The sequence below is a fragment of the Hylobates moloch genome, unplaced genomic scaffold (genome assembly GCF_009828535.3).
Source record: "Hylobates moloch isolate HMO894 unplaced genomic scaffold, HMol_V3 SCAFFOLD_23, whole genome shotgun sequence".
Taxonomy (NCBI): domain Eukaryota; kingdom Metazoa; phylum Chordata; class Mammalia; order Primates; family Hylobatidae; genus Hylobates; species Hylobates moloch.
In genome coordinates this window covers 40,530,154-40,555,915 of record NW_026652298.1, presented here as the reverse complement: position 1 = coordinate 40,555,915, position 25,762 = coordinate 40,530,154, and the positions used below count along the sequence as shown (strand labels likewise).

At 56.7% G+C, this 25,762-nt stretch overlaps 2 protein-coding genes across 3 annotated transcripts in view; one reads left to right on the top strand and one right to left on the bottom strand.

Moving 5' to 3' along the window:
• Positions 1-25,762, bottom strand: part of IFT140 (intraflagellar transport 140) — a 99,193-nt gene that overhangs the window by 24,298 nt on the left and 49,133 nt on the right. For both annotated transcript variants that reach the window (XM_032144543.2, XM_032144544.2), the window contains one exon: positions 23,492-23,691. In XM_032144543.2, coding sequence (XP_032000434.1) covers positions 23,492-23,691 — 200 coding nt within the window. The remainder of the gene's footprint in view (positions 1-23,491; positions 23,692-25,762) is intronic.
• On the top strand, positions 361-21,186 carry TMEM204 (transmembrane protein 204). The gene is made up of 3 exons (XM_032144547.2): positions 361-1,259; positions 8,382-8,537; positions 20,361-21,186. Exons 1-3 carry the CDS (start codon positions 974-976, stop codon positions 20,603-20,605), a joined length of 687 nt encoding a protein of 228 aa, XP_032000438.1. The 5' UTR covers positions 361-973; the 3' UTR covers positions 20,606-21,186.

Here is a 25,762-nt window from a genome sequence, read left to right as displayed (position 1 = left end):
TACCTATGGTCCTTGGGGTACCTATGGTCCTGGGGGCAACTGGATGGCTGGGGGGTGTGAAGTCCCCAGGGCAGGCAATAGTCGCCCAGTACCAGCCTCCAGGCCCCGGGGGCCACCAGGCTTAAAAGCAACAGGTGAGACGAGGGGTCTGTCCCGCGCCCGGCATCCCTGGCCTCTCCTCTGGGACAGGAAGATGGGGGTGGGGGGGCTGCAGGAGGTGGGCCTGGAGCAGGGCCTCAGAAGTCTCCCGGCCTTTCCCATCAGGAAGCACATCCTGTCGGTGTCGGGCTGCCGTGGCAGCGCCGCTATTTGTTGCGGTTGGCTACGCCCTCCAGCTCACCAAAAACAGTCTCAAAAACAACCATTTCCTCTCTGCTGAGAGCCGGGGAAGGCGAGCTCCGCGCACACGTCCCTGCGGCAGCCACTCTGCTTTCCAGGACCGGCCAGCTGCCCTGGAGGCATCTGCACAGGGGTCCAGGCAGCACAGAGGAGCTGTGAACCCGCTCCACGCCGGCCACCCTGCCCGGAGCCTGGCGCTCACAGCCGGCCGGTGCTAAGGAGCGTGGTGCGGGCTCGACTCCCACGGCTGCCAGCCTCCGTCCGGAGTGACTCTGTTTTCCACTGCTGCAGACGAGGAGAGGCACGCGCGGCGCAGGCCGGCCTCCGCTTCCCAGGAAGACGGCGCACTCCTGGCCCTGGGTTCTTGCTGCTGCCCACCCTCTCCTCCCTGGGATGGGCCCCGAGGCGAGCGGCTTCAGCACAGGCCTGGCCCTGCTCCAGGTGCAGGAAGGAGGATAAAGGCTGGGCCGAGACGCGGCTCACCTGGACCATCCCATGGGCCTCCGCCCGCGCCGCCCCGAGGATGAGCGGTGATGTCCTCTAGCCATCCCTAGCAGCGTCGGCTCTCCCTGGACGTGCGGCCGCGGACTGGGACTTGGCTTTCTCCGGATAAGCGGCGGCACCGGCGTCAGCAATGACCGTGCAGAGACTTGTGGCCGCGGCCGTGCTGGTGGCCGTGGTCTCACTCATCCTCAACAACGTGGCGGCCTTCACCTCCAACTGGGTGTGCCAGACGCTGGAGGACGGGCGCAGGCGCAGCGTGGGGCTGTGGAGGTCCTGCTGGCTGGTGGACAGGGCCCGGGGAGGGCCGAGCCCTGGGGCCGGGGCCAGGGCCAGCCAGGTGGACGCACGTGACTGTGAGGCGCTGGGCTGGGGCTCCGAGGCGGCCGGCTTCCAGGAGTCCCGAGGCACCGTCAAACGTAAGTCCACTTGTTTTCCTGATGCCTTCAGCGTGGCCGAGGCTTGAGGAGATGCCAGGTGTGGACCTGGTGAGCGGGTGGGGAGGCCTGGCCCCTGCTCTGCCCTGAGCGTGGCCTCTGGGCAGACAGGAGGGGGCACTGGGTCTCCCAGGGAACCAGGCCCCACGGCCCCCTCTCCCTGGTGAGTGGCCGCCGCACACACTCCTCCTGCTCAGCACAGAATCTGCCTCCAGCTCTTTTAACAGGAGTTCATCTCAGGCATGTGGGGGGTCTCTCTGCCGTTACGCATAGTTAAGAGACGGGTACATTAATCAAATCAAGGAAAGGCATTTTTCCTTGGTTGAAAATAATTATTATAGCTGGGTGCAGTGGTTCACGTCTGTAATCCTAGCACTTTGGGAGGCTGAGGCGGGAGGATTGCTTGAGGCCAAGAGTTCAAGACCAACCTAGCCTACATAGTGAGAGACTGTCTCTAAAAATAAAAAAGAAACGAAAATACTGTTTCTTTACTCATGAGTAAAATCAACAAGAAATGAGGAAAATAAACAAGAAGTTTAAAAATACGCGGGTGAGTTCTGGCTTTGTTCTCACGGTTGTTGGGGTCTTTGAGGCGGAGAGCAGCAAAAGGATCCCTAGGGATGGGCTTCAGATGGGACGCTGGAAAGGAGACAGACAGGGAGGCCAGGACTCTCGGAAGGGGACAGGGATGCTGAGCGGTCGCAGAGGAGAGGAAGGGGCTCAGAATGATGCCACCGCACTGTGGGGTTTGAGTGGCAGATGTGGGGCTGCATAAATAGGAAGGTGCTTACAGCCCACGGGGTCATCTCAACAGTCACGGCACGGGGACACAAGGTCTCCCAAAGGCCGACTCTCTAAAACTGCCAGCAAGCTTTTGACTCACAGACACCCCAAGTCTCTGCTGCAGAGCCTCACAGACTTGGGGTTGGGCGCTCCTTCTGCTCTCAAGACAATGCTGGTCTCTGAGGCAGTGCCTCTGCTCCAGGCTTCCGAGGGCGTCCCGGAGTCCTGGGGTAACACATAGCACGTGTGCCTCAACCACACAGCTCCATCCCCAATCTGGCGCGCTCAGAACCCTCAGCGGGGAACGTCATCCCCATTTCACAGGCAAAGAAACTGAGGCTTTGCAGAAGGCATGTGGCTTGGACAAGGTCCCACGAGGGAATTCAACCCCTTCTGTCCACTCAAAGGCCCTCGGCTGCACTGCACAGCCTGGACTGGGCACCTCCTCTCTCGTCCTTCACCAGCGGGGACCAACAGCCGTCTTTTAAAAAGATCAAAGCCTATGAATAACTTCAAAGCTTCCACCGGCTCTCAGAACTCGGTGTCTTATGGGAAGCCCGAGGCTTGGGTCTCTGCGTGGCTCAGGCCAGGCGCCCTTCTTCCCCTTCTTCCCCTTCTTCCAGACTCTGCCTGCTCTGCTGAAGAAGGAGCCGCAGCCCCGCTACTGTGCTGAGCCTCTCGCAGGGGCAGCGGCTTAGCAGGCCCCTGGAGGTGGGGCCGGGCGCTCATGTGCTTTGGGACCATCCCTGGCATCCAGCCCACAGAGCACCCCCAGGGGAGGGAGTTCCCGGCCGGCCCTCGGCCGCAGCTCTGCGCCTCCAGACCTCCTAACTGCTGCCACCAACACCCACACGTGGCCAGGTAGCACAGTCTCAGGGCAGCTGGAAGCCTTGACGCCCCTCCCTGTTGCTACCTCTTGCATTCCTCCAGTCACAGGGCCGCGTGTAGCCTCTGGGACAACCTATGCATCCGTCCCAGGCCCCCGGCTGTCCACTTACTGAGGCCTGCTCACCTCAGGCCAGCAGGACACACGAGGCCCCTCACAGAGCCCCCTGGACTGCCTCCTGCTCACCTGCCTGCATCTGCTGCTCCTCCCTGTGCCCTGGTCAACCCCTTGGACAGTATTTACAACACCCTCCTGCAACTTGTACGGCATCTGCAGGTGGCTGACCCTCGGCGAACCTGAGCAGCAAAGGTTTGTCCACACAAGGGAAGCGCCACGGAAGCTCCTTGTAAACGAGACTCAGCTCAGGAAAAGGAACAGGCTCAACGGGTAACTTTTCTTTAATTTTTAAAATTTATTTTAAGGCAGAGTCTTGCTCTGTCACCCAGGCTGGACTGCAGCCACCACATCCCCCACGGCCCCAAGACGGGGAGGGGCCCAGCGTCTCCCTTGGCCGTGCTGGTGTCTCCCTCCTGCCTCTCCCCTTCTCCTTTACCGACGTCCACCTGCACTGGTGCCCACCTCTCCAAGCCCACGTGCTGCTCTCCCACGGGGTGGCCCCTCTGTCCACAGCAACATTCGCTGCCCCCACTCACATGCACCCACGTCCCCAACCGGGTGAGGGGCCACTACCTGCCACCACCGCACATCAAGCCAGCCTGTGAGCCTTCCTGCAAAATCCTGCCCTGTGACCTAGGCGTGCCTGGAAGTCAGCCCTGGCGGGGGGCGGCAGCTCTAGCCTGGCCACCCCACTGAGTCCGGCCAGCTTCTAGCATCTTCCTTCATGCCTTGGCTAGTGTTCCTTGTAAAATCACCCAGCACGTGTGATGGGCTGCGACTGTCTGTGCTGTGAGGCTGGGTGCTGGTTTGCTCACAATTCCATCCCGAGAACCAGTCTAGGGTCGGGGTGGGGCAGGCCAGGGAAGGCAACGTCACACCGCGTGCCTCACGCAGGCCAGGGAAGGGAACGTCACACCGCGTGCCTCACGCAGGCCAGGGAAGGGAACGTCACACCGCGTGCCTCAAGCAGGCCAGGGAAGGGAACGTCACACCGTGTGCCTCACACAGGCCAGGCCATCCTCGGGGTTTCTGGATGTTGCTGAGGCCCGCGTGGATGTCTCCGGATGGCTCTGTGCCCTGAGGCCCTGCCCCACGGAGCACACGGAGTCAAAATCATCCAGCGCTTGTCACTCGCAAACATCACCAGGAGCCTGCCTGAGGGACAGGGGACGCACCCCGGACATCCTCAACTCTGGTCAGGGCAAAGAGGGCTGGGCCCAGGGCAGAGGGGCCTGGTCTCGACTTCATCCAGGTTCAGGCCCTCCCGGGCCCCTGCCTGGGGTGTCCTGTGGCCTGTGGTGAATGGGACTTTCATTATGGAGCAGGGGTGCTCTTTCCCTGTGAGGAGCTCAGGGGACCAGGGAGGCCTGAGGTCCACCTCGCATGCCATGTCCAGAGCGGGTCTCAATTTCTCCTCCTCACTTCGTCTCGTTTTGGATATTTACTTCATCTCTCTGTATTTCATGCGTTCTGTCAGGCATCTGAAACAAGGTGGCTTGGGAACAGATGACCGTATGATTCAATCTTGAGGCATGTGAGCGGGAGCCTGGCTCCAGCCAAGGGGGAGCCCCACCCCTCTCTCCGGTGGCTCCACGTGTCTCCGTCACCACGCACGCCCCGCCACACATCAAACGGGCACGTCAGACCCTGCTGAGTACGGGTGGAGGACAGAGCTCCCGGGCTCCACCCCCTGCTCGGCCGGGACCCAGCTGAATCACGTTCTCACCGACACCTTTAAAAGTCAGCTGCTGCCACGCAGAGCTACGCACACAGGCAGCACCACAGGAACCCGCAAAACACCCGAGCGGTGAACGCCAGCTCCAAACAGCGTTCTTGGGGCAGGCGGGAGAGTGGCTCAGACAGGAAGGCTCGGTCAGGAGTGCCTCCGTCCTGGCAGGGCGGTGGGTCTGTGGGTGCCCTTGGGGACTTGGAGGCTGCACAGTGGCTTGTGGGGCATGGCTGCTGCACAGAGCCCCTGCCATGGTGTGTGGCACAGGGCTGTGTGCCTGGAGCTGCCAGGAAGGAAGGCTGAGAGGCCAGGGCTGAGGCCGAGAGGACAGGTCAGGGGTGCGTCTGCGTATTCCCAGCTCCCAGGAGCCTCGGTCACTCAGCCTCACCACAACTACACGTGCAGCTGTGCTTGGTGCTCAAGCCCACCTCGGTCATGCCATTCCGGGCTATGCTCCTTCCGGGGCAGCCCTGCATCCCTCCTCCCCCTTCATTCCGGTCCTTCCTCCCCTCCAGGGAAGAGCGCGGAGCCCTGGGCAGGGAATCTGAGCTGCTCCTCTCTCGAACATGACCTGGGTGATGTTTTAATGCCTCCCTCATTTTGCAATGTTTAGAGAAGCAGAGGCTTCTGGACGGAAGTCATTGCCAAGACAGTTAAGAGCAAAGATGGCACAGCACCGTGCCACAGATCCTGCTGGAAGCCTCCAGAGCTCACACACGTCCCTAACGTGTGGACAGGACGCCCTCAAAATGCAGGCCTCACTCTGGTCCCTGCAGGCTGTATGTGGTCACTGCTTGGGGCTGGCTGTGGAGCCCGCTGGAGCAGTCAGGAAGGTCCTGCCAGTCGGCCGGGGCAGTGTCTGCCGGAACCCTGGCTCCTGCTGTTCCCACCTGCACAGGCCCTAGGGCAGGTGAGAAACCCAGGGCAAAGGCGCCCCACGCCTCAGGCCCCAGCAAGCTGCACGGTGCCAGACGGCCCCATGCCTCAGGCCTCACCAAGCTGCACAGTGGCACGCCGCCCCATGCCTTGGGCCTCACCAAGCCGCAGGGTGCCAACGCCGCCCCAAGCCTCAGGCCTCACCGAGCCACATGGTGCCACGCTGCCCCACACCTTGGGCCTCACCAAGCCGCAGGGTGCCAGGCTGAGGTCAAGCACATCTCTGCTGTACCCTGGCATTTCCAGTGCCCTGGGCTCTGCCCCTTCCTCCAAGCACTCTGGCCCCACGGCCACCTGTGCCCATGCTGAGCCAGGTCCTCACCTGCTGCCAGGCTTTCCCGCTTTCCATATGGGAACCCCTTGGCCACCAGGCTGGCTCTCAGCCCCCACGTCTTCTGTTTCTTCTTTTGAGAGAACCTCGCAGGAGTGCTATGGTTTCTAACTCTGCAGTTACTTTGGAGATGAAAGAACATGGCCTCTCAGTTACGTGGCAGTGATGCTCACTGGGGCGTCTGTTTTTCTGCGAGAAAAATGAGTGAGGGGCAGCTGCTGCCGCTTCCCACGGCCTTGTCAGTGGTGCCTGCCCGTCCGTGGGCGGGCAGCGCGCTCGGCTCTCCCCCTTGCCGGCGGAAGGCTCATGGTACCATGTACCGGCTGCTCAGACTCCTCAGCAGCCCGGGGGCCCCCGTGCCCCAGGGTCCTTCATGCCTCCACTCTCTGTGCAGTGCCCTCACGCCCTGGGCTGGGGGTGCCACCCAGGAAGGAGAGCTCCCTCTGCCCCGAGTGACAGGAGGGGAGGCTGCGGAGGGAAGCAGCTTGAAATACAGTGGGTAGGACGGCGGGGGCACCCTCAGCGGCGAGGGGCAGTGCGCCTCCAGGGATGCTGGGACGCGGAAAGCCTAGACAGAGACGATCCCAGACACCAGCTCAGCCTGGGGCCAGGGTCAGATGTGAGCGCTGGAGCAGCGCCCAGCCCAAGGGCCAGGTGGGAAGCAGATGCCTCGGCTCTGGAGCTTTGAGGTTATTCTGTGAATTCAGATTGCATTTCAATAAATGTTGAGGTTGAACCGTTTGGAATTGCTAATACTGGCAATAGTGGTTCCCACGGATACTTCTAACCACGTAAACACGAAGTAAAGCAGCCCGCATCCCCCGCCACCCCTGAGCCTTGATACCAGCGTGCCTGCCCCGTGCACGTGTGAACCTTGACAGCCTCCCCTGCTGGGCTGGCTTCCCACAGGCGCGCTCTGAGGAGGCAGCTTGAGGATCTCCCCGTCCCCTCTCGGCCTCTACCCAGGGCACACAGCAGTCACCCGAGAGGCCAGCACCCTCAGGGCTCTTGGGAGATTCTGCTGCTCCCTGGATTCTGGTGTCTGTGATGGATGTGGGCACATGGACCCGCTCTCGAGTGGTGAGGCTGCTTCCCTCTTAGATTCCTGCATCAGTTACCTGAGGAGTGCCCTGAAATTTCAAGGCAAGCCATTTAAAAAGGTGCAACTGTTTGTAACGACTTAGTTTTGGGAATCGAATTTCCCAAATATTGTTCAATTGAAAACAAGGCATGGCGATGACAGGCTAGGGACTCTGTGGGGCTGTTGCTTCACGTGGAGTCCCTGACTCCGGGCTGAGGGTCCATCAGGACACACACTGTCTGCTCTGCAGCATGTGGGGGCCTGGGAACACACTGCTTCACCACCACCTCATTTAGGCCTCTGTGTAAGGTTTTATTTGAGGGAGAACATTTCTCTGCTACAGAAACGTGATGAACCCTGGTCCCTGAGGGCAACAAATGCATCTCCCTCTGAAGTTGGCTCACAGAGGGCTCCATCTTCCCCTGACCACGCGTCCATGTGCCCTGCCCGCCTGGCTCCTGCAACCAGGTGTAGGTGGGGGACAGAGAAGGATGGGTGCAGGCGTACTGTTAGTGGGGAAGCAGGCCCTGACTTAAGCCGCTGAGTGAAGGATTGGTGGCAGGAGGCGCATGGGGTGGGGGTGCCCGGGCCCCAGGGGGTGAGAGGGGCAGGTGGGGGGCACTGGTTCAGACCCATGTCCGACCCCTGCTCAGCCCCTTGCTGGTTATGAGGGGCCCAGATGAGCTGCTTCTCCTCGGGCCCAAGTCCCTCAGCTGCTGGGAGGAGGGAACACCACCATGGGCCACTTGGGGGTCGGGCAGCCGAGTACGCAGGACAGCAGGCCTGAGGAGCCGGCCCCCCCCGGAGTCTCCGGTCAGGCGGCGCCCTTGTCTTGGATGCTGTGAGTTCAGTGACAGGGGAGCCGGTGTTGCTGGTGGGCTTCCCCTTCCCACCTCCACCCCCATGCCAGCGCCTTCAAGGGTCAAGTCATGCAGAGAGGAACAGCTGTCTCAGGAAGACAGAAATAGCAGAGTAGGGCCTGTCCCTGCAGGGATACGACCACTGCAGCCAGGCCTAGCGGCTGGGATGAGCCCTTCCAATCAGGAAGACATGGGACCCAGGGCTTGCAGGCAGGTGAGGGGGAGGGTGTGATGCTTCCAGAAGGCTCTGCCCAAAGGAGGCACGGCCTGTGCCGACCGCCCTTTCCAAGGCAAACAGAGACCACTAAAGTGGCGTGACGGCCAGCGTGGCCTCTGGAGCCCACCTGCACTCACCACTGCCTCTCTGCTCTTGGCCCACAGTGCAGTTCGACATGATGCGCGCCTGCAACCTGATGGCCACGGCCGCGCTCGCCGCAGGCCAGCTCACCTTCCTCCTGGGGCTGGTGGGCCTGCCCCTGCTGTCACCCGACGCCCCGTGCTGGGAGGAGGCCATGGCCGCTGCGTTCCAACTGGCGAGTAAGTACCCGGGCAGGTGTGGCCACTGCGCCCTTGCCCCCTGTGGCCTTCTGGTGTCACAGGAGGGTCCTGAGGCCTTGGGTGGCCTGAGGGGAAGCTGCAGGCCGTACCTCTCAACGTGGCCACAGGCCACTGAGAAGCCCCACGGGGCATTCTCCCTCCCCATGGGCTGCTGTAGGCAAGAATGATGAATGACAGGAACACACCCAGGCCAAGGAGCAGGGAGGCCGCGACCACCTGGCGTGTCTGTCACACCCTTTTCCACTTTAAAGGCTGAGGCGCTTTGCTTTCCTGAGTCTGTGGGGTCTGATTGCTGACTGGCCCTTGTGCAGCCCACATGGGGCGGCCTGGGTCCTGCCCCTTCCTCAATGCTGAGGCAGCTGGTGGGGAGCAGCCCCTGGGCAGAGACAGAAGGGCCCATGCCTGGCCCTGCCCTGTGCCCCTTCCCAGCTAAGAGGCCTAGAACAGGTCAGGCCCAGGGAGGCCAAGGCATGTCTCTGTTATAAACGCACCTTCCTAGGACCTGCCTGGGGTCAGCAGAGGCCCTTTCCGTGAGCGGGACAGGACAGAGTGAGGAGAACACACTAGCACGTTCCACACTGCCTGAGCCGACAGTGAAGTGCCTGCATGAGCACATGCCGTGTGCCTGGCTCGGACACAGATGCAGACGGCAGGACCATCACGAGGACCCTGGCTTCCCCAAGCCGCCATGTGAGTGGGGGAGGAGGCCCGGCCTTGCAGGCGAGGGGCCATCGGTACTCAGAGCCTCCTCTCAACGCTCTGGACCCAATAACCTGGGGCAGGTCTTGAGAAGACCTGGCGTCATAGAGGGTGACGTGATGGAACTGTCGTAAATGACCTATGGAATGGTCCTGCGGTGTTCTAGACAAGTGGTGGAGCCACAGCAGTGTCCAGCCATGACCCCCAGCGACCCGAGGGGGCAGCGCTGGTCTTCTGTGGCTGACTGAGGGGTTTGAGGACTGTGGGCATCTGGGGCAGGTTCAGGTCTGCTGCTCACTGGGACAGGTCAGCCCAGTGCCTGCAGAGACAGGGACACAGAGAAAGCCAGCATGTCAGCCCATGGCTGAGCGTGGCCAGCACGGAGCTGCCCGCACCCTCCTTCTCCTCCTCGGGGCCGGTGTGGCGTTCTGCAGGTTGCCCCGCAGTTCCCACAGAGGAAGTGGCAGGAAGTCCAGAGTGAATCATTCTAGGAATAATGATCCTGGGCCCTTATCTTTCTTAAGAAATACAATTTCCAGAAGGAGGCTGACAGACTGTGGGGGCAGGTATTCCTGTGCTGGAAAGTGCCCCGGGCGAGTCAGGCTGGGCTCTCTGAGCGCTATTAATAGCATGGCGTGGCCCTGGGCAAGTCACTTCCCCTGGCAGGCAGGGGCGGGAAGGGAGGGTGCCTTGAGGCTTCAGTGGAAGAGCACAGGGCGTGGAGCCCGGAACTGGAGCTGTGTCTTGGCTCCATCACCATCGACGTGGGGTCGGGCAGATCACTAAACTAATGTGAGCCTCTGCATGCCCAACTTCGAAAAGGGTAATTTCTGCCCCCACCCAACTGATTGTAAGAACGAATGAGACAGGGATGCGTGACCTAGGACTGACTCCGCCTCCTCCCCTCCTGCATGACTGCAGGGAAAACATGAGACTCTCAACAACTACCCAGGCTAGGAAAGCTCCCACGGGGCCCTCTGCTGACCCGAGGGCCATAAAACAGAGAAGTGGTTTTCCTGTCTCACTGAAACAGCCAATCTCTACCGTGTGCGGGGATCGGAAATGCCGTGGCTTAAAGAAGGAAATGGAAGATTTTGAAAATGTAATTGGAAATGCTGGGTCAGAATAAAGAGATTTTAGTGGCATAGAGAAAGCAAAAGCAAAATAACTCCTTCTGTAGGATAACCCAATGGATCACTACATTTTTCTTTTTTTTTTTTTTTTTGAGATGGGTTTGCCTGTCACCCATCAGATCAGTGCACAATCGGCTCACTGCAACCTCTGCCTCTGGTTCAATGATTTCCTGCCTCAATCTCTGTGTACTGGAATACAGGGACCCGCACCACATCCTTAATTTTTTTTTTTTTTTTGAGACGGGCTGGAGTGCAGTGGCGCGATCTTGGCTCACTGCAAGCTCCACCTCCCAGGTTCACGCCATTCTCCTGCCTCAGCCTCCCGAGTAGCTGGGACTACAGGCACCCGCCACCACGCCTGGCTAATTTTTTGTATTTTTAGTAAAGATGGGGTTTCACCATGTTAGCCAGGATGGTCTCGATCTCCTGACCTCCTGATCCGCCTGCCTCGGCCTCCCAAAGCGCTGGGATTACAGGCGTGAGCCACTGTGCCCGGCCCAGATCACCGTGTTTCTTAATAAATCTCCTTGAAACTCTTGTTTAGAATTATTAGAACTACTGTGGATTTGGCATGTCGAAAATGACAGCTTACTTCCTGCAAAATCTTATTTCAGGACAAGATAGTGTTTCCAAATGTATTTTAAAAATCACACATGGGGGCAAGCACCCCGATGGACTAGACCGAGCTGTCCTGCAGCATTCCTGGGGGACGGGGCTGGAGGCCTTCGGAGGCCTGTCCTGGTCAGGAGGGGTGGTGGCGGGGGCGGGACTGTGCTCCAGCATGACCTCTGACAAGGTTGGACCAGGCTCTGTTCAACAACTGCCAGAACGGCAGGCACCAGGGCAACGGCCAGCAGCACCGAGAGGGCCCCTGGTGTCTCGGCGGCTTCTCTTGCCCCCACAGGCCGCCTCTCCCCCTCAGTGTCCAACCACCACCCCTAACGGGTCTGTTTTGCCCAAAAAGGAAATGCATTTTGGCCCTGTTTAGACTTGTTTCATTGACAAACAGGACAGAGAGCAGCTATGTGCCTTTCTTCTATCATGCTGCTAATTTTAGAGTCGGGTTTTTTTCCTGTGCTCGCGTCTGTTTTAAACAGTCAGGGAGAGACTGAAGGGCGCCAGGATGTCCTGTCACAGGACAAGGAAACGCCTGCTATTACCTGTTATGCAAGTGAACCTCGATCCCAGGGCTCGGCAGAGGTGGGGTGGGCAATGGGGAGAGAAGATGCTCACGAAAGGAGGAAAAGTACATGGAATTATGGGGAGGCTGGAACACCCTGGAAAGCCAGAGTGCAACACACTGAAAGGAGGGCTCCTTGTCAGCTCGAGAGAGAGGCGATGGGGCCTGTGCTTTTGCTCTCACTCCACGAATGTTTCTGGGCTTAGTGCCATGCTCAGCACGACTCCTGGGTCTGCAAAGGGACGACCCTCCTTGCCCCTCAAGGCTCCCTCTTCCCTGCTGTGACACCCAGAGAGAGAAGCCGAGATGTGCGGAGACCCCACTGTCCTGGCTTGGCTGCCGCCACCCTTGGCATTCTATTCAGAGCTTGCATTCTGCTCACTCCACAGACCCCTTGCTTCTCCCCTCTCCTCCTCGTGGCCTCTTCTCTCTGCACTGCACCTCTGTTCTTTCACAGTCTGTAGTCTTGTTGATTTGTGCACATAGGCACGGGCAGAGAGGGAAAGGAGTATTGAAGGGGGTCAGGGCAAGTGGCCAATGGAAGGTAAAAGGACATTACAGCCTCTGATGGCTGCAGCCGCGGCGTGACCCTGGCACCCGACGCCTGAGTGGCACAAGGCTGAGGGCGACTTCTGCAGGCAGCCTAGGTCGGGAGACTCCCTGGCGCTCTCCGGTGCCTGAGGATGCTCCGAGCCCTCAGGTGTTTCCCGGCTGGACTGCTGGCTCATTCTGCGGGAGCCCAGAGCAGGTGACCTGGGTTCTGCTCCTGGCTCTGCCCCTGGTCAGCCATGAGTGCCTGCACGAGCCCCCCTTCCCCTGGTGTGATCTGTGCAGTGGAGAGTGACCACTCCAGCCCACAGATGTGCTGTCGTCAGCAGTGCTCGCAGCTGTTATTCCAGCGTCCCTCTGAAGCCCTGCTGGGTAACACGCACGCTGAGAAGCTTCAGGCCCGAGGCTCATCCCACGTGCTCCCTGGTGCAGCACCTGTGCCCCCACCTAGGTCTGTCTCCCTCGGGGGGGGGGGGCAAACTGTCCTCTTGGCAAGAACGCTGCCAGGATCCGTTCATGGAGCAGGGCCCTCCCGCCCACAGCTCTGGCTTTCACACAGGGCCTGGGCCTCAGGGTCTGCTGTCCTGAGCCCGGCCTGAAGAGAACACTTCGGTGGTTCAATCTAGCAGCCCTTCAGAGCTCTGTACTTGGGTTGAGTCGTATCTTCAAAGGGTAACTCCTCAGCCATCGCTGGAGCCCCAAGGCAGCTGTGCTGTCTTAACTTGGGCCAGCATGAGGAGGTCACGGCCATGCATTGGGGTCAAGCCAGTGAAGTCCCCGCCGTCCCCCAGTCGGTGCTCACATGACACTCTCTGCATCCGTGTGGGGACCTGTGGCATCTTTGCTATAAGTATGCTGGGCTTAGCTGGGTTTCCCCTTGTTTTGGTGCCAGAGAGATGGGCGTGATGCCGAAGGCTTCTCGCCTGCTTCTTCCTTGAAACAATCCCTCTTTTCCCCTCCCCATTACCTTGTAATTTGTATAAATGACTTCCAATCCTTTTTGGCAAATGGTGGCATATAACCCAAAATTCCCTGAACATGACATCAGGGCACCAGAAGGACACTAGAAAGGGCACCATGGATGGCACTGGTCCGTCCCGATGCCCCATGACATGCTGAGAAGCTGACTTGTAGAAGTCAACTGTTCGTGTTTTATTCTGAACTGCCTTCACAACGGCATTTAGGTTTTCCCGGAGACGCTGACTTTATCAGTCCTTAAATGGCCAGCAGGGTTGATACTCGCTCACTGACCTGGAATCTTGCTCGCTGGTGAGAAAGTCTGCTGTTTCCTTAGACTTGGAAATCGTCTCGTGGAAATATACACTTTCTTGTTATTTACAATCACCCGGTTCTTTGCTTGGTCTGGATTATTTATTTATTTGAGACAGGGTCTCCGATGCCCAGCCTGGAGTGCAGTGGTGCAATCTGGGTTCAACATAAGTTCCGCCTCCCAGGTTCAAGTGATTCTCCTGCCTCAGCCTCCCAAGTAGCTGGACTACAGGCATGAGCCACCATGCCCAGCTAATTTTTGTATTTTTGATAGAGACGGGGTTTCACCATGTTGGCCAGGCTGGTGTCGAACTTCTGACCTCAGGTGATCCACCCACCTGGGCCTCCCACAGTGCTGGGATTACAGGCGTGAGTCACTGTGCCAGGCAAATCATCTATTTATTTCTTAAAGCATAGATGGGGTCTTGCCATGTTGCCCAGGCTGGTCTCACGCTCCTGGGCTCAAGTGATCCTCGCGCTTCAGCCTCTCAAAGTGCTAGGATGAAGGCGTGGGCCACTGCAATCAGCCTGGTCTGGACAGCTCACTTGCCTGTCTTTGGTACCCACTCCCAGGCATCAGTTTATGTCCCCTTCATCTCTTCTTTCCCTTCCAACTTCGGCTGTTGAGAGCTTCGGAGCCTTTCACTCTTCCCTCCCAGGGCCTCTCCCTCTAGAGAGGATTGTTTGGGTCACCGTCATCTTGTTGCTCACAGGTGGGAAATGCCAGCCCCTACAGGGACTTGAGGTGGCCAGGGAGCCGTCTGCTCCACACGGATTCTCTTTAGAGCCAACTGCACCTAGTTTGCTAGCTCTGCAGCTGTACGAAGAGCATCAGGGGTCAGCCCCGGGGTCTTTCCACTCTGCCACCTGTGTGCGTGTGTGACAGCCATTCCAAAAGGACGGCCTGTGACAGAAGCTGAAGCCCCAAGAAGCCGCAGGAAGGAAAGGAGAGGGGAAAGGGCTGGCTGGGCTGCGGAGCTGTAATTCACACCGTCCGGGTGGCTCACAGGAAGAGGCTGTTTGCTTTGGCAACACAACTTCATGAAATGGAATTGATTCCATGGGCAGAATTTCGTGTTTGCTAAAACTCTTCCTTTACATTTGTTTCTAGATAAACTGATGAACATCATTGAAAAGTTTTGGGAGAAAAGTCTTCAGGAAACAGGACATGAGGAGAGAGGGAATCTTAATATAAAGACGGTGGGAGAATGGAAAACTCAAAAGGTTTAGGGCCAGCCCCAGCCCTGTCTCCTTCCACCCCTTCCTATCTCCTCCACATAGGGAAGGTGGAAAGGACAGAAGTAAAAGGGTAACTTGATTTCAGAACAGCATCCACAGCACAGTGCGATTATGCAGCTGACTCAGTCCCCTTCTTGTGAGCGTCTGGAGGCCAAGGTTAGAGCAACACAGTGAGGCATGTGGCTACAGGCGCCTCTGCATTTCCGTGTATTTGTTGGCTTTTTACTGCTGACACATGGAACACACGGAAGGTTCCCTCGTGGCAGGCATCTGTTCACGACGTGACCTTTCTCCATCAGGGTAGGATCTGGACCACCGTCCTCCACAGGAGCCACCTGGCGCTCTCCAGCAGCGGTGCCCCTGCCTGCTCTAGTCCCTGGTGCTAGGACGAGGGCAATGTCCCCTTTTCACAGCATGCCTAGGGCTGCGCAGGTTCACGAGGTTTGGGGCCTGGTGGCGCCTCTGGGTCTCACTGGTGTCTGAGAGCACTGTTCTAACCTTACAAACCCCTCTCTATCTAGATGTGCTCTAAACAGAACCAAAGACAAACAAAAGCCGACACTGGTCTTCACATAGAAGTCATGTAAACGCAAAATTTTAGTTAGCCTTTTTTTCACACAAGGTACAGACCTAGAATTTTCCCTTCTGCTTTTGTGGCGATAAACATGCCAAGCAAGCTCCAGCCTTGGAGCTGTACCACCAGCGAGTGAAGCGAGGCTCCCAGAACCCTGCTCCCAGAACGCAGCTCCAGACGCGCCCCAGGTGCTTTTCTTGCTTTCTTTCTTCTTTTTTTTTTTTTTTGATACGGAGTTTCGCTCCTGTCGCCCAGGCTGGAGTGCAATGGCGCAATCTCAGCTCACCGCAAGCTCCACCCCCCCGGGTTCAAGCAATTCTCCTGCCTCAGCCTCTTTAGTAGCTGGTATTACAGGTGCCCGCCACCACACCCGGCTAATTTTTGTACCTTTAGTAGAGACGGGGTTTCACCATGTTGGCCAGGCTGGTCTCAAACTCCTGACCTCAGGTGATCCGCTCACCTCGGCCTCCCAAAGTGCTGGGATTACAGGCTTGAGCCACTGCCCCAGCCCCTTCGTCTTCTATATTTAGAAACAGTGTTCTTGGAAGCAGACAGATGCTCTGAGGCCTGAGCTTGTGTTTAGGGTAAGCAACACGGCCAACCATGCACAGGGAGGTCATGCATGGATTAGAATGCTTGACCCATTCTAACGCTCTAAACGACGCATTTTCAAAAGCTATATGGCACTGATCTTAAGAAAATAAGTAAAACTCCTTTGTTACAAAAAGCACTTAAGAAAATAAATAGCAATAAAACAACAGTTCAGGAAGCAGCCTGTGATGCTGGCCAGTGCCCGGCAGGCAGAAGGGCTTTCCAGGTGGGCCTCGAGGGACCCAGCATCTCAGGGCTGGGGTGGCTCCACACTGCTAGAGCACCCGGCAGGCTGCCTCAGGGCAGGAGGCCAGGCTCAGTTCTGCCCACCCGCTCTGTGCTTTGCTCCATGATTTAGTCCTTCCACTTTGAATTTAGAGTCTGGAGAACCTTCCCCGCAAGCTTGACCCTCCAGGTAGGGCAAGGCCCTGCCAAATGCCACCCTCTGGGGACACAGAGATTAATGACTTCTCCATCTCTCTAAGAGGAATGCCAGTTCCCCAAGGAAAGTCAAGCGCGCCCTAGCCGTCTCTGTGGCTGACGCTAACCCTAGCGTGGTCCCCGGCCCTAGCCGTCTCTGTGGCTGACGCTAACTCTAGCGTGGTCCCCGGTCCTAGCCGTCTCTGTGGCTGACGCTAACCCTAGCGTGGTCCCCGGCCCTAGCCGTCTCTGTGGCTGACGCTAACCCGTCTCTGTGGCTGACGCTAACTCTAGCGTGGTCCCCGGTCCTAGCTGTCTCTGTGGCTGACGCTAACCCTAGCGTGGTCCCCGGTGTGCCAGTGGAGGCTGAACAGGCCTGCTGAGTACAGGGCCACATAGCTGATGCCAGTGGGTCCTTGGGAATCGTAGTGCCCCTCCGTGAGCATTCCAGGGCACCAGGGTAGCGGCATCTACATGATCTGGCCAAAGGGTCCTGTCCCTTTGAGGGGTGTTGGTCACTAAAATGCCAAGGCTGCTGTCCCTCCTCGCCTTTCCCGCAGGTCCACACCGCATTCTGTTCTGTTTCACGTCTACTTTGATCTCCTTAAATGATTCACTCAACAAGTAATTGCGGAGAGAATTCTGGGAAGCTGTGGTTAATGGTGGGGCAAGTTCTGGCCCCGGGGAGCCTGCCCTACGGCGGGGGAGAGCGGCCAGAGCCACCCATGGGTAAAGACACGATGACCACGGCTGGCGGGGGGGTAGGTGCAACTCTAAGCCGAGGCCGGAAGGATCAGAAGCAGGAGGGGCCCCTCCTCCCCAGGGCCAGTCAAGCTGGGGACAGTGGCTCGAGGAGAAGCCCAGAGTAGGTGGACCTGGTGACTCAGAGGGGTGGAAAGGGCCATTGGGGCCACAGGGTGGCAAAGGGGCAGCTGCAGGTAGCAGGGGAGATCCTAGGGCAATGGGAACCACAAGGGTGCTGAGTGCTGGGGAGACAGGATGTGAGTTTCATACAGATCAGGGTGCAGCGGTGGAGGGAGGGCCGCCTGCATCAGTAACCCCAGCAAGGTCACCCAGCACAGCTGCAGACACCTTGAAACGTCCAGCACATTCCTCACTGTCGAACCCAACTTCAGGATGTGCTTGTTCACGGAAGAGCCTAAGATCAGCGGCCCTTCAGTCTTCTACTGTGTTTTGTTGGGAGCTACCTATACAGAGGAGGCCACACCACACACACGTGGTCTGGCAGACCCGGCAAGATCAACTCTGCAGGGCCTCCTCCCCAGGCTGGTTGCCCCGTGTTTCCTTAGAGTTTTCTTCCTGAGGTTTTCCTAGAAAGCCGATGTGAAGCCGAGCCGTGCACTCAGAAGCCTCCCGGCTGTGTCCCTGGTGATGTCCCCGGGCCTCTCCCTGGTGACGTGTGGCCCATGCTGTCCCCCTGCAAGCCCCTCCTCCCCGCTGGACCACTGTCCACTGCTGGGCCATCCAGAGCACATCTGTCCCTGGGGTGCGCGCTCTGAGGGCAGCTGACCCGGGGCCTCGGCTGTGCTGAGCTTTGTCTACTCGCCCTCCTGGGAGTGGGGCTGCGGGTCCCAGGGCAGCAATGGCTTCCAGAGCAGTCAGCACCAGCACAGTCCCCGGTGAGGGCAGCCCCTCCACTCGCGGCTGCACCAGTCCGTGCTTCTCCCTTTCTCATTTTTCTCAGTCCAGGAAGTGAGTGCATCTTGTCCATTCCAAAAGCCTTAGGGTCGGCCCTCCGGACTGAGTTCTCATCCCTCAGACTTCTTCAATGACAGTACCTCCAGGTCCCCTATGTATGGAAACTGACCCCCACGGCAACCACGGACCGTGAGGGAGGTTGACCCTGGAAGCCATGGGGGTCCCAATCCCTTTCCACTGTTCCATTCAGATGAATGACGTGTGGAACTGGAGGCCACACAGATTTTAAACATGTTTCTGTAACCCCCCCAAGTAGAAAGGAAGCCTGGTGAGGGGAAGAAACAGGCTGTGGCCATGGCGGGCTGGAGCCTGATGAAGGGCAGCTGCTGCCAGTATAACCTCCTCCCGCCCTCGAGGGTCTCAGGGCTTGCATCGCTCCCCTGCTGGGCTGGGACTCTCCCCAAGGCTCCCACTGCCCCTGCCAAGAGCGCCCACCCCTCCCACTCGCCTCTGTCCCAGGTGTCCTGAGCTCTCCGCTGTGCCTGCCCTGCCTCCAGGGCCACCTCCTCTGAGCCCTGACACCAGCACAACCCACCCCCCACCGGCAGAAAGTGCCAGACACCGTGAACACGAGAGGACACTGTTCAAAGTGCTCTCATTTTCATCACACACAACACAGGCTCATTCCTTCACCCCAGTAACACAAGCATCGATATCATACAATCGTGAGCAGAGGGCACGTTCCGCACTGGTAGAAATGCCAGAAGTTTCCTTTGTTAGTATTCATTACAAAGAGAATGCTTTTTTTTTGAAAGGGAGTCTCGCTCTGTCACCAAGGCTGGAGAGCAGTGGCGCGATCTCGGCTCACTGCAACCTCCGCCTGGGTTCAAGCAATTCTCTGCTTCAGTCTCCCGAGTAGCTGGGATTACAGGTGCCTGCCACCACACCTCGCTAATTTTTTTTTGTATTTTTAGTAGAGATGGGGTTTCACCATATTGGCCAGGCCGGTCTTGAACTCGTGACCTCGTGATCCACCCGCCTCAGCATCCCAAAGTGCTGTGATTACAGGCGTGAGCCACTGTGCCTTGTCTAGAATGTTATTTTTAATAAAACAGAAGTATCCAGGAGCTACCCATGTATAAAAAGCTCCATGAGGTAGTATAAAGAATGAACACAGAAACCAGTCACTGTCATTGTTCAGGACAAAATGGAGATAGATAAATGCTTAATTAATACTTTCTGGAGGGTACAGTGATGATGAGAAGATAATGCTTGGGTTTTTAGGAAAAACAAGGCTGGTTACCCATCTCTTGCTCTCTGTCTCTCCTTCCCTGTGTCTCTGTCTCTGTCTCCGTCTGTCTCTGTCTCTCTGTCTCTCTGTATCTCTCTTGGTCTCTGTCTCTCTGTCTGTCTCTTTGTGTCTCTGTCTCTCTGTGTCTCTGTCCGTGTGTCTCTTTCTCTCCCATCCTCTCTCGATGCTGGGGCCACACAGGACAGGGCATGATTTGGTTTCCTGGGGAATGCAGGGGAGGCGGTTGGGAGTGGAGAGACCGGCGTGAATAGATGCACAGGTGTCAACATGCAGGCCAGGCGGAGGGACAGCAGTGGGGCTCGGCATGGCGGAGCCTGGGGAGAGACATGGACAAGTCCCCCATGGACAAGAGGGGCTGGAGAGTTTAATCTGGACCAGTATGAGTTACAGAGAGTCTCTGGCACTTTGGGTACAAGAAACAGACTCATTCAGGTTACTGTAACAGAGAGGGAGGGAACAAGCTGCGCCAACCAGGGGTTACTCATGACCCACCTCTCCTTCTCTGGTTTCAGGCTCTGGAAAGAGAGGGGAAAGCGTGGAAGGAAAATCCGCCAGGCAGGAGGGATGGTCTAGAACAGGAAGCACTGACTTGGAAGTGAGGGAAGACACCAGACATAGCCAAGGAGCCCTAGACAAGGCCCCAGCCCCATTCCCGCCCTGCCTGAGCCGCAGACTCCAGGCCATCTGGAGTTCCCAAAGCAAAGGCCAGGAGCAAGCAAACTGTCAGAAGCATAGCTCTGGGCGCCATGAGCACCAAACTGACCTGTTTCCAGATAAGACCTAGAAAATATCTGTTTACTTTCACTTTGAACGAATTAAGCATTTACAAGTCAGAGATGGATTTAACACAAAATTACCGCTGGGTCTGGGGGGCTAGGAAAGGCCCCCCCCCAGGTTGGTGTTGCAAGCATCAGTGCTGACCTGAAGAAAAGGCCTGCCACCTGGCCAGGTCACAGGAGCAGCACGCCAGGGCAGAATTAAGCAGACACATACCACCCCTCCACAGCCGCCAGAGCCTAATGTCCTAAGAGCCACAGAAGGACTAATACAAGGTGGCTCAACACCAGGGCGGCCGCCCCGTAAAGCAGGAACTCGCTCTAGGACAGAGGGCTGGGGAAGGAGTGGAACCCGCCTTCCTCTCAGATAAGGCCCCTCAACCCTTCTCTCTCATCTGCAGGTTTTGTCCTGGTCATCGGGCTGGTGACTTTCTACAGAATTGGCCCATACACCAACCTGTCCTGGTCCTGCTACCTGAACATTGGCGCCTGCCTTCTGGCCACACTGGCGGCAGCCATGCTCATCTGGAACATTCTCCACAAGAGGGAGGACTGCATGGCCCCCCGGGTGATTGTCATCAGCCGCTCCCTGACGGCGCGCTTTCGCCGTGGGCTGGACAATGACTACGTGGAGTCACCATGCTGAGTCGCCCTTCTCAGCACTCCATCGACGCGCACCTGCTATCATGGAACAGCCCACAAACCAAGGGACTCCACCACCAAGTCACTTCCCCTGCTTGTGCAGAGGCACAGGATGAGTCTGGGTGACCTCTGTGCCATGTGTGCGAGACGCGTGTGCGTTTACTGTTGTCGGTCATATGTCTGTATGTGCCGTGGGCCAACCTCGTTCTGCCTCCAGCTTTCCTGGTTAGCGCAACGCAGTTCCACGGCCACGCGCGCTTCAGGGTGGAGGCTGGAAGCTGAGACACAGGTTAGGTGGCGCGAGGCTGCCCTGCGCTCCGCTTTGCTTTGGGATTAATTTATTCTGCATCTGCTGAGAGGGGCACCCCAGCCATATCTTACACTTTGGTAAAGCAGAAAACCAGGAAAATTTTCTTAAAATATCCACAATATTCCTTGAGTGAGTCAGAATCTATAGCCGATTAGTGATGGTTTCAGACAGAATCGTGTTCGTGTCTGTTTTGCTCGATTCCTTTCCTAAGTTAAATAAATGCAAGCCTCTGAACTCTGTCTATAACTTGTGTTCTCTCCATCTATACTGCGACATGGCTGAAAAACATTTGATCCACTTTTCTGTGATTTTTTGGGGGCTCACGCTAAGGGTCAAAACGACCTTTTCTGAGACCCCGTAGGCATACACACCCTTATCCACACTTCTGTTCAACCAAGTCTCAGAAGCCCAAGTCCTTACAGACTCTTTGATCAACAACTAGTAGAATAAAAGGGATGAAGTCTATTTGCTTAAAAACCTTCAGCCAGGCCAGGCGCGATGGCTCACACCTGTAATCCCAGCACTTTGGGAGGCCGAGGCGGACGGATCATGAGGTCAGGAGTTCGAGACCAGCCTGGCCAACATAGTGAAACCCCGTCTCTACTAAAAATATGAAAAAAAATTAGCCAGGCGTGGTGGCAGGTGCCTGTAGTCCCAGCTACTCGGGAGGCTGAGGCAGGAAAATCGCTTGAACCCGGGAGGCGGAGGTTACGGTGAGCCGAGATTGCGCCATTGCACTCCAGCCTGGGTGACAGAGCAAGACTCCGTCACAAAACAAAAAACAAAAACAAAAAACCTTCAGCCTATCTTTAGCAAAATGCTTGGTGGGCTACGAAATGCCTGCATGATGCTGCACTGGGTCCAGACAACCCCGTGTCCTAAATCTGTTAAGAGAGGAACAAGCCGTAAGTCCTCAAGATGGGCAGAAAACATCTGACATCTGCATCTGAGGGGTCAAAACCGGCCCACACACCCCCACCCCGGCAGAACCCAGAACCCAAGGCTGGCTGGTCACACTACAACCAGGGCTGCAACCACAGTCCTGGTAGGCCTGGCCTGGCGCCTCCTCTGCCTGGGTGAGGCACTGCCTGGCCCCATGCCCTGCTGGCATCGGCCGGAAGGAGAAACTGCTGTGATGTGTACAGTCGGGGCCGGGCCGTCAGGCCACCCGCTGCTAATATAAATGTTTAGTTTGGCTGCTTCTGGCCTTCTAGCGAGTTGAGGGGATTAGTTTGGATTTTGAGGCCCGTATTGCTCCAGGAATTGGTCTTCAACTGCTAAAGACTGGAAAGCATTTACGGACTGACTGTCTATGACACACTCAGCACACAGCATAGAAATACCAGATTCACGTCCATGGTACACACTAGCACAGACAGTTGGCTTTTATCTTCCCCTGCTCAACTTTTTTCTGACAAGGAATTTTTTATTTCCAATCATAGGCTGAAAATAATTGGTTTTTTGTTTTGTTTTGTTATCTTTTGGACAGAGTCTCACTCTGTCACCCAGGCTGGAGTGCAGTGGCGTGATCTTGGCTCACGGCAACCTCCACCTCCCGGGTTCAAGCAGTTCTCCCACCTCAGCCTTCTGAGTAGCTGGGACTTCAGGAACGCACCACAACTGCCTGGCTAGTTTTTGTATTTTTAGTAGAGATGGGGTTTCTCCATGTTGGTCAGGCTGGTCTCGAACTCCCGACCTCAGGTGATCCACCCACCTCAGCCTCCCAAAGTGCTGGGATTAAAGGCGTGAGCCACCCCGCCCAGCCACATTGAAGGTTTAAACTGGCCACACGGTCAATTATGGTCTGCGACTACCTTTATATTAAGTCAAAGTAATCCAGGAGGGCCAGGCGGTGCTGCTCAGCCTGTCTGGTGCATGTGCAAACCGGAAAGAGCTCATCTGCACAGCTAGTGTGGAAGGCCCGGCATGGGGAATGAAGGACTGGCCATGCTGCTTCAGAAGGACGACAGTGGGCCGGGGTCCTGCACCCTCTCGGACACCTGTGTGACAGGCATCATCACTGCACGTTGAGGGAGGGCTCGCTCCAGGCAACCTAAGGCCACACCCTCCTTTCACCTCTTTCGTTTCATTCTTCGATTTTCTACCCTTTGGACATTAAAATCTGTGAAATGCTCTTGTGAAGATGAAAGAATTTCTAGATTCTCTCAGGAATGGAGAAGAAGGTACTTGCAGACAGCCCTCGATTGACAACCTCTTTTAGAGCAATTTTAATTGTGTTTCCACCTGGCTGTTTTTAGTGTTTACTTGTCCAAACTTCTGTTTGGGAGCAATTATTCCCAGAGGGATGGGTATTACAGATGTTTAGGAACGGCAGAACTTTCCACTAGGAAGCAACTAAACAGCCTGAGAGGCTCCCAGCGCCACAGAGGCTGAGAGCTTCCCACGTGGCACCTGCAAGCTGGGCAGCATTTCATCGAGTGGGAAGCCCATGAAATACACCATGGCGCAGTCATGAGGAACTAACTATTTCAACAGGCGAACCAAGAAGGAAGACACGGAGGAAGGAAAGAGCCATGAGCGCGCGCTATCTCCCGACATGCCAGTGGTCGGGATCCTCACCTTTTGATGAGCTTGATGGATTTGAAGGCTTCGTCCAAGTCTCCGATGGTGACGAAGAAGCTGAAGTGGAGCATGGCGTCCCGGGTGGCCTTGTCGCAGTCCTCCAGCCCCACGAAGTCTCGCAGGGGTCTCCTGGACACCATCTGAGGGATGTGGTGGCACCCAGGCTCTACCTCGTCTTCTCTGTCTGCTTCTTCGGGCTAAATGACAAAGGACCCACGTGTTTGTTAATTCATACGTAGAGCTGAAGCCCTCACCCAGATCTCGTCCTCTAGATTTAGCTCCATTGTCAGGGAGAAATCCCTCTGCAGACAGACACAGATATTTAGCAACAGGCCCAGTCCCTGCCAGATGCACTGAAAACCTTTAGGGTCACTGGCAATGGTCAGAGCTTTTGGCTCTGGCTTCAGATAATGGGTAAGCAAAGGCTGCCCGTGCATGAATTTGTTTTTTAAACTCTCTTAAAATTAAGTAACAGGATCATGATTTCAGGTAGAATTTTCCAAAACAATACCCTGGACTGGCTGTGTACCCTTACAGGTGTTTTTCAGGAGAGCCCTCAGCCTGGGCAGTGAGGCCCCGCATGGCACAGGGAGGGACGCGGCTGTGGGCCCAGCGTGGGAGCACACTGCTATGGCTTGCTGGAGCCCCATTCCCGCCTGGCATCTTCTTATACCCAGTTCCTGGAAATCGGTGCTCCCAAGGGACCACTGCCCCTCCACGAGCCCCTCCAACTGCTTGCCTCGTCTTTAATCATGGGTCCCTTCCTCTGTGGGGCAGGGGCTCTGCACGCTCTCTCTGGGCTCTAGCCCTGCCCCTCACCTGGGTCCCGTTTCTCTGAGAGCACACGCACTCCCCTGTGTGAAACAATCACAATGCAGCCTTCTTGTGTCAGGCTTCCCTGGTCTTGTATCTGCTATTCTGACTTCCTGAAGGGTGACTCCAGCCACCTGCCTCCCCAGCTCTGCTCCCATCAGCTCACTGCTCCCGCAGAAGCTGACCTGCGGCCCCGGTGAGTAGGCCTCATGGGCGAGACGGCACTTGGCCTGGGTCTCAAAGAAATCTGGGGGATTTGTTAGACCCAGTTGTGATGGGGAGACCCTTCTTGGCACAGTGCAGAGCATAAGCAAAGGCCCCGAGGCTCCGCAGAGAGGCGATGGAGTGGAGGGCCTGAGCTTGGATGTGACTGGGGCCCATCTGCAGGGTGCTGAGTGCTGAAGGGTTTGGACTGCTTCTGCATTGAGTGGAAACTGTCAGAAAACGTCCACGCACAAAAACAACAGGGAATTCCTGCCTGCTCTGGTTTAATAAACTGCAAGGAAGCGCCCTGACCTCTGATAACAATGTCAGCTTGGTGTGGACCGAATGGGTACCCAGTTCGCCGTGTGAATGGGAATTCTCATTATTCACCATGTCCTGCTCACAGCTCTGTGAGGGAGGGACTGTCTATCACACGTCATGGCTGACCAGACACACGGTGCAGGGGCAGGGTCCCAAGAGCTGCTGGACCCGGATCCACCCTCATACCTCGGAGAAACTAGGCCAAGCCATTTGAAAATGTGAACAAGGGCAGTGTTAACAGACAAAAGACGTCATGGCTAGTCCTCACTAGACTTGAAAAGCTGAGTTACGAAAACTCCCTCTATCGCAATGTAGGTAAACTAAGTACTTCCTGTGTCCCACACAGCAGAGGAAAGAGCTGCTGTGTCACACGTCCCAGCCATGACCACAGCTGGCGGGCTCCTGATGCGCTTTGCTAGGTGAGGGGCGTCCTGCTCACATAAAGAGAACTGACACTGAGTGTCTCAGGCTTCCAATAGACCTCAGTAAAGTGAACACGCGAGCTAAGCAGAAAGTATCGGTGCACAGACAATTGTACTGAAAATAAGGGAGGAAAAGGATCTCAGGAAACAACCCGGTGAAGCAAACGACACACGACCCGGGCGTCTGTACTTACGACTGCGTCATACACGCCTGCTCTCTGGAACAACAACTATGAGGAGCGGACGCATGCGGGAAGGTGAGGAACGAGAGAGAAAAGAACAGATGCGTGAATGCATGCAAGACACAAACGCCACCATGCAAAATTAATGGGGAAAACTCAACAGAAATAACGTAAAACATTGTTAATGCTTTGAGTTCTGAAATAAAAGAGAAATTAAAGCACGTAAGAAACGTAAAGCCAGCATGAAATTCGGAGGAATGCCAATCTGGTGACACTTGTCTATTAAAATACGGGAATTAAGGAAACAAGCATTGACAGAGCAGGGA

Excerpts from the sequence above, each read along its gene's own strand:
- TMEM204 (XM_032144547.2), top strand. The coding sequence starts at position 974 with ATGACCGTGCAGAGACTTGTGGCCGCGGCCGTGCTGGTGGCCGTGGTC. Across the intron at positions 1,260-8,381 it reads GTCCCGAGGCACCGTCAAAC|TGCAGTTCGACATGATGCGC; the intron begins GTAAGTCCACTT and ends CTTGGCCCACAG. Across the intron at positions 8,538-20,360 it reads CGCTGCGTTCCAACTGGCGA|GTTTTGTCCTGGTCATCGGG; the intron begins GTAAGTACCCGG and ends TCTCATCTGCAG.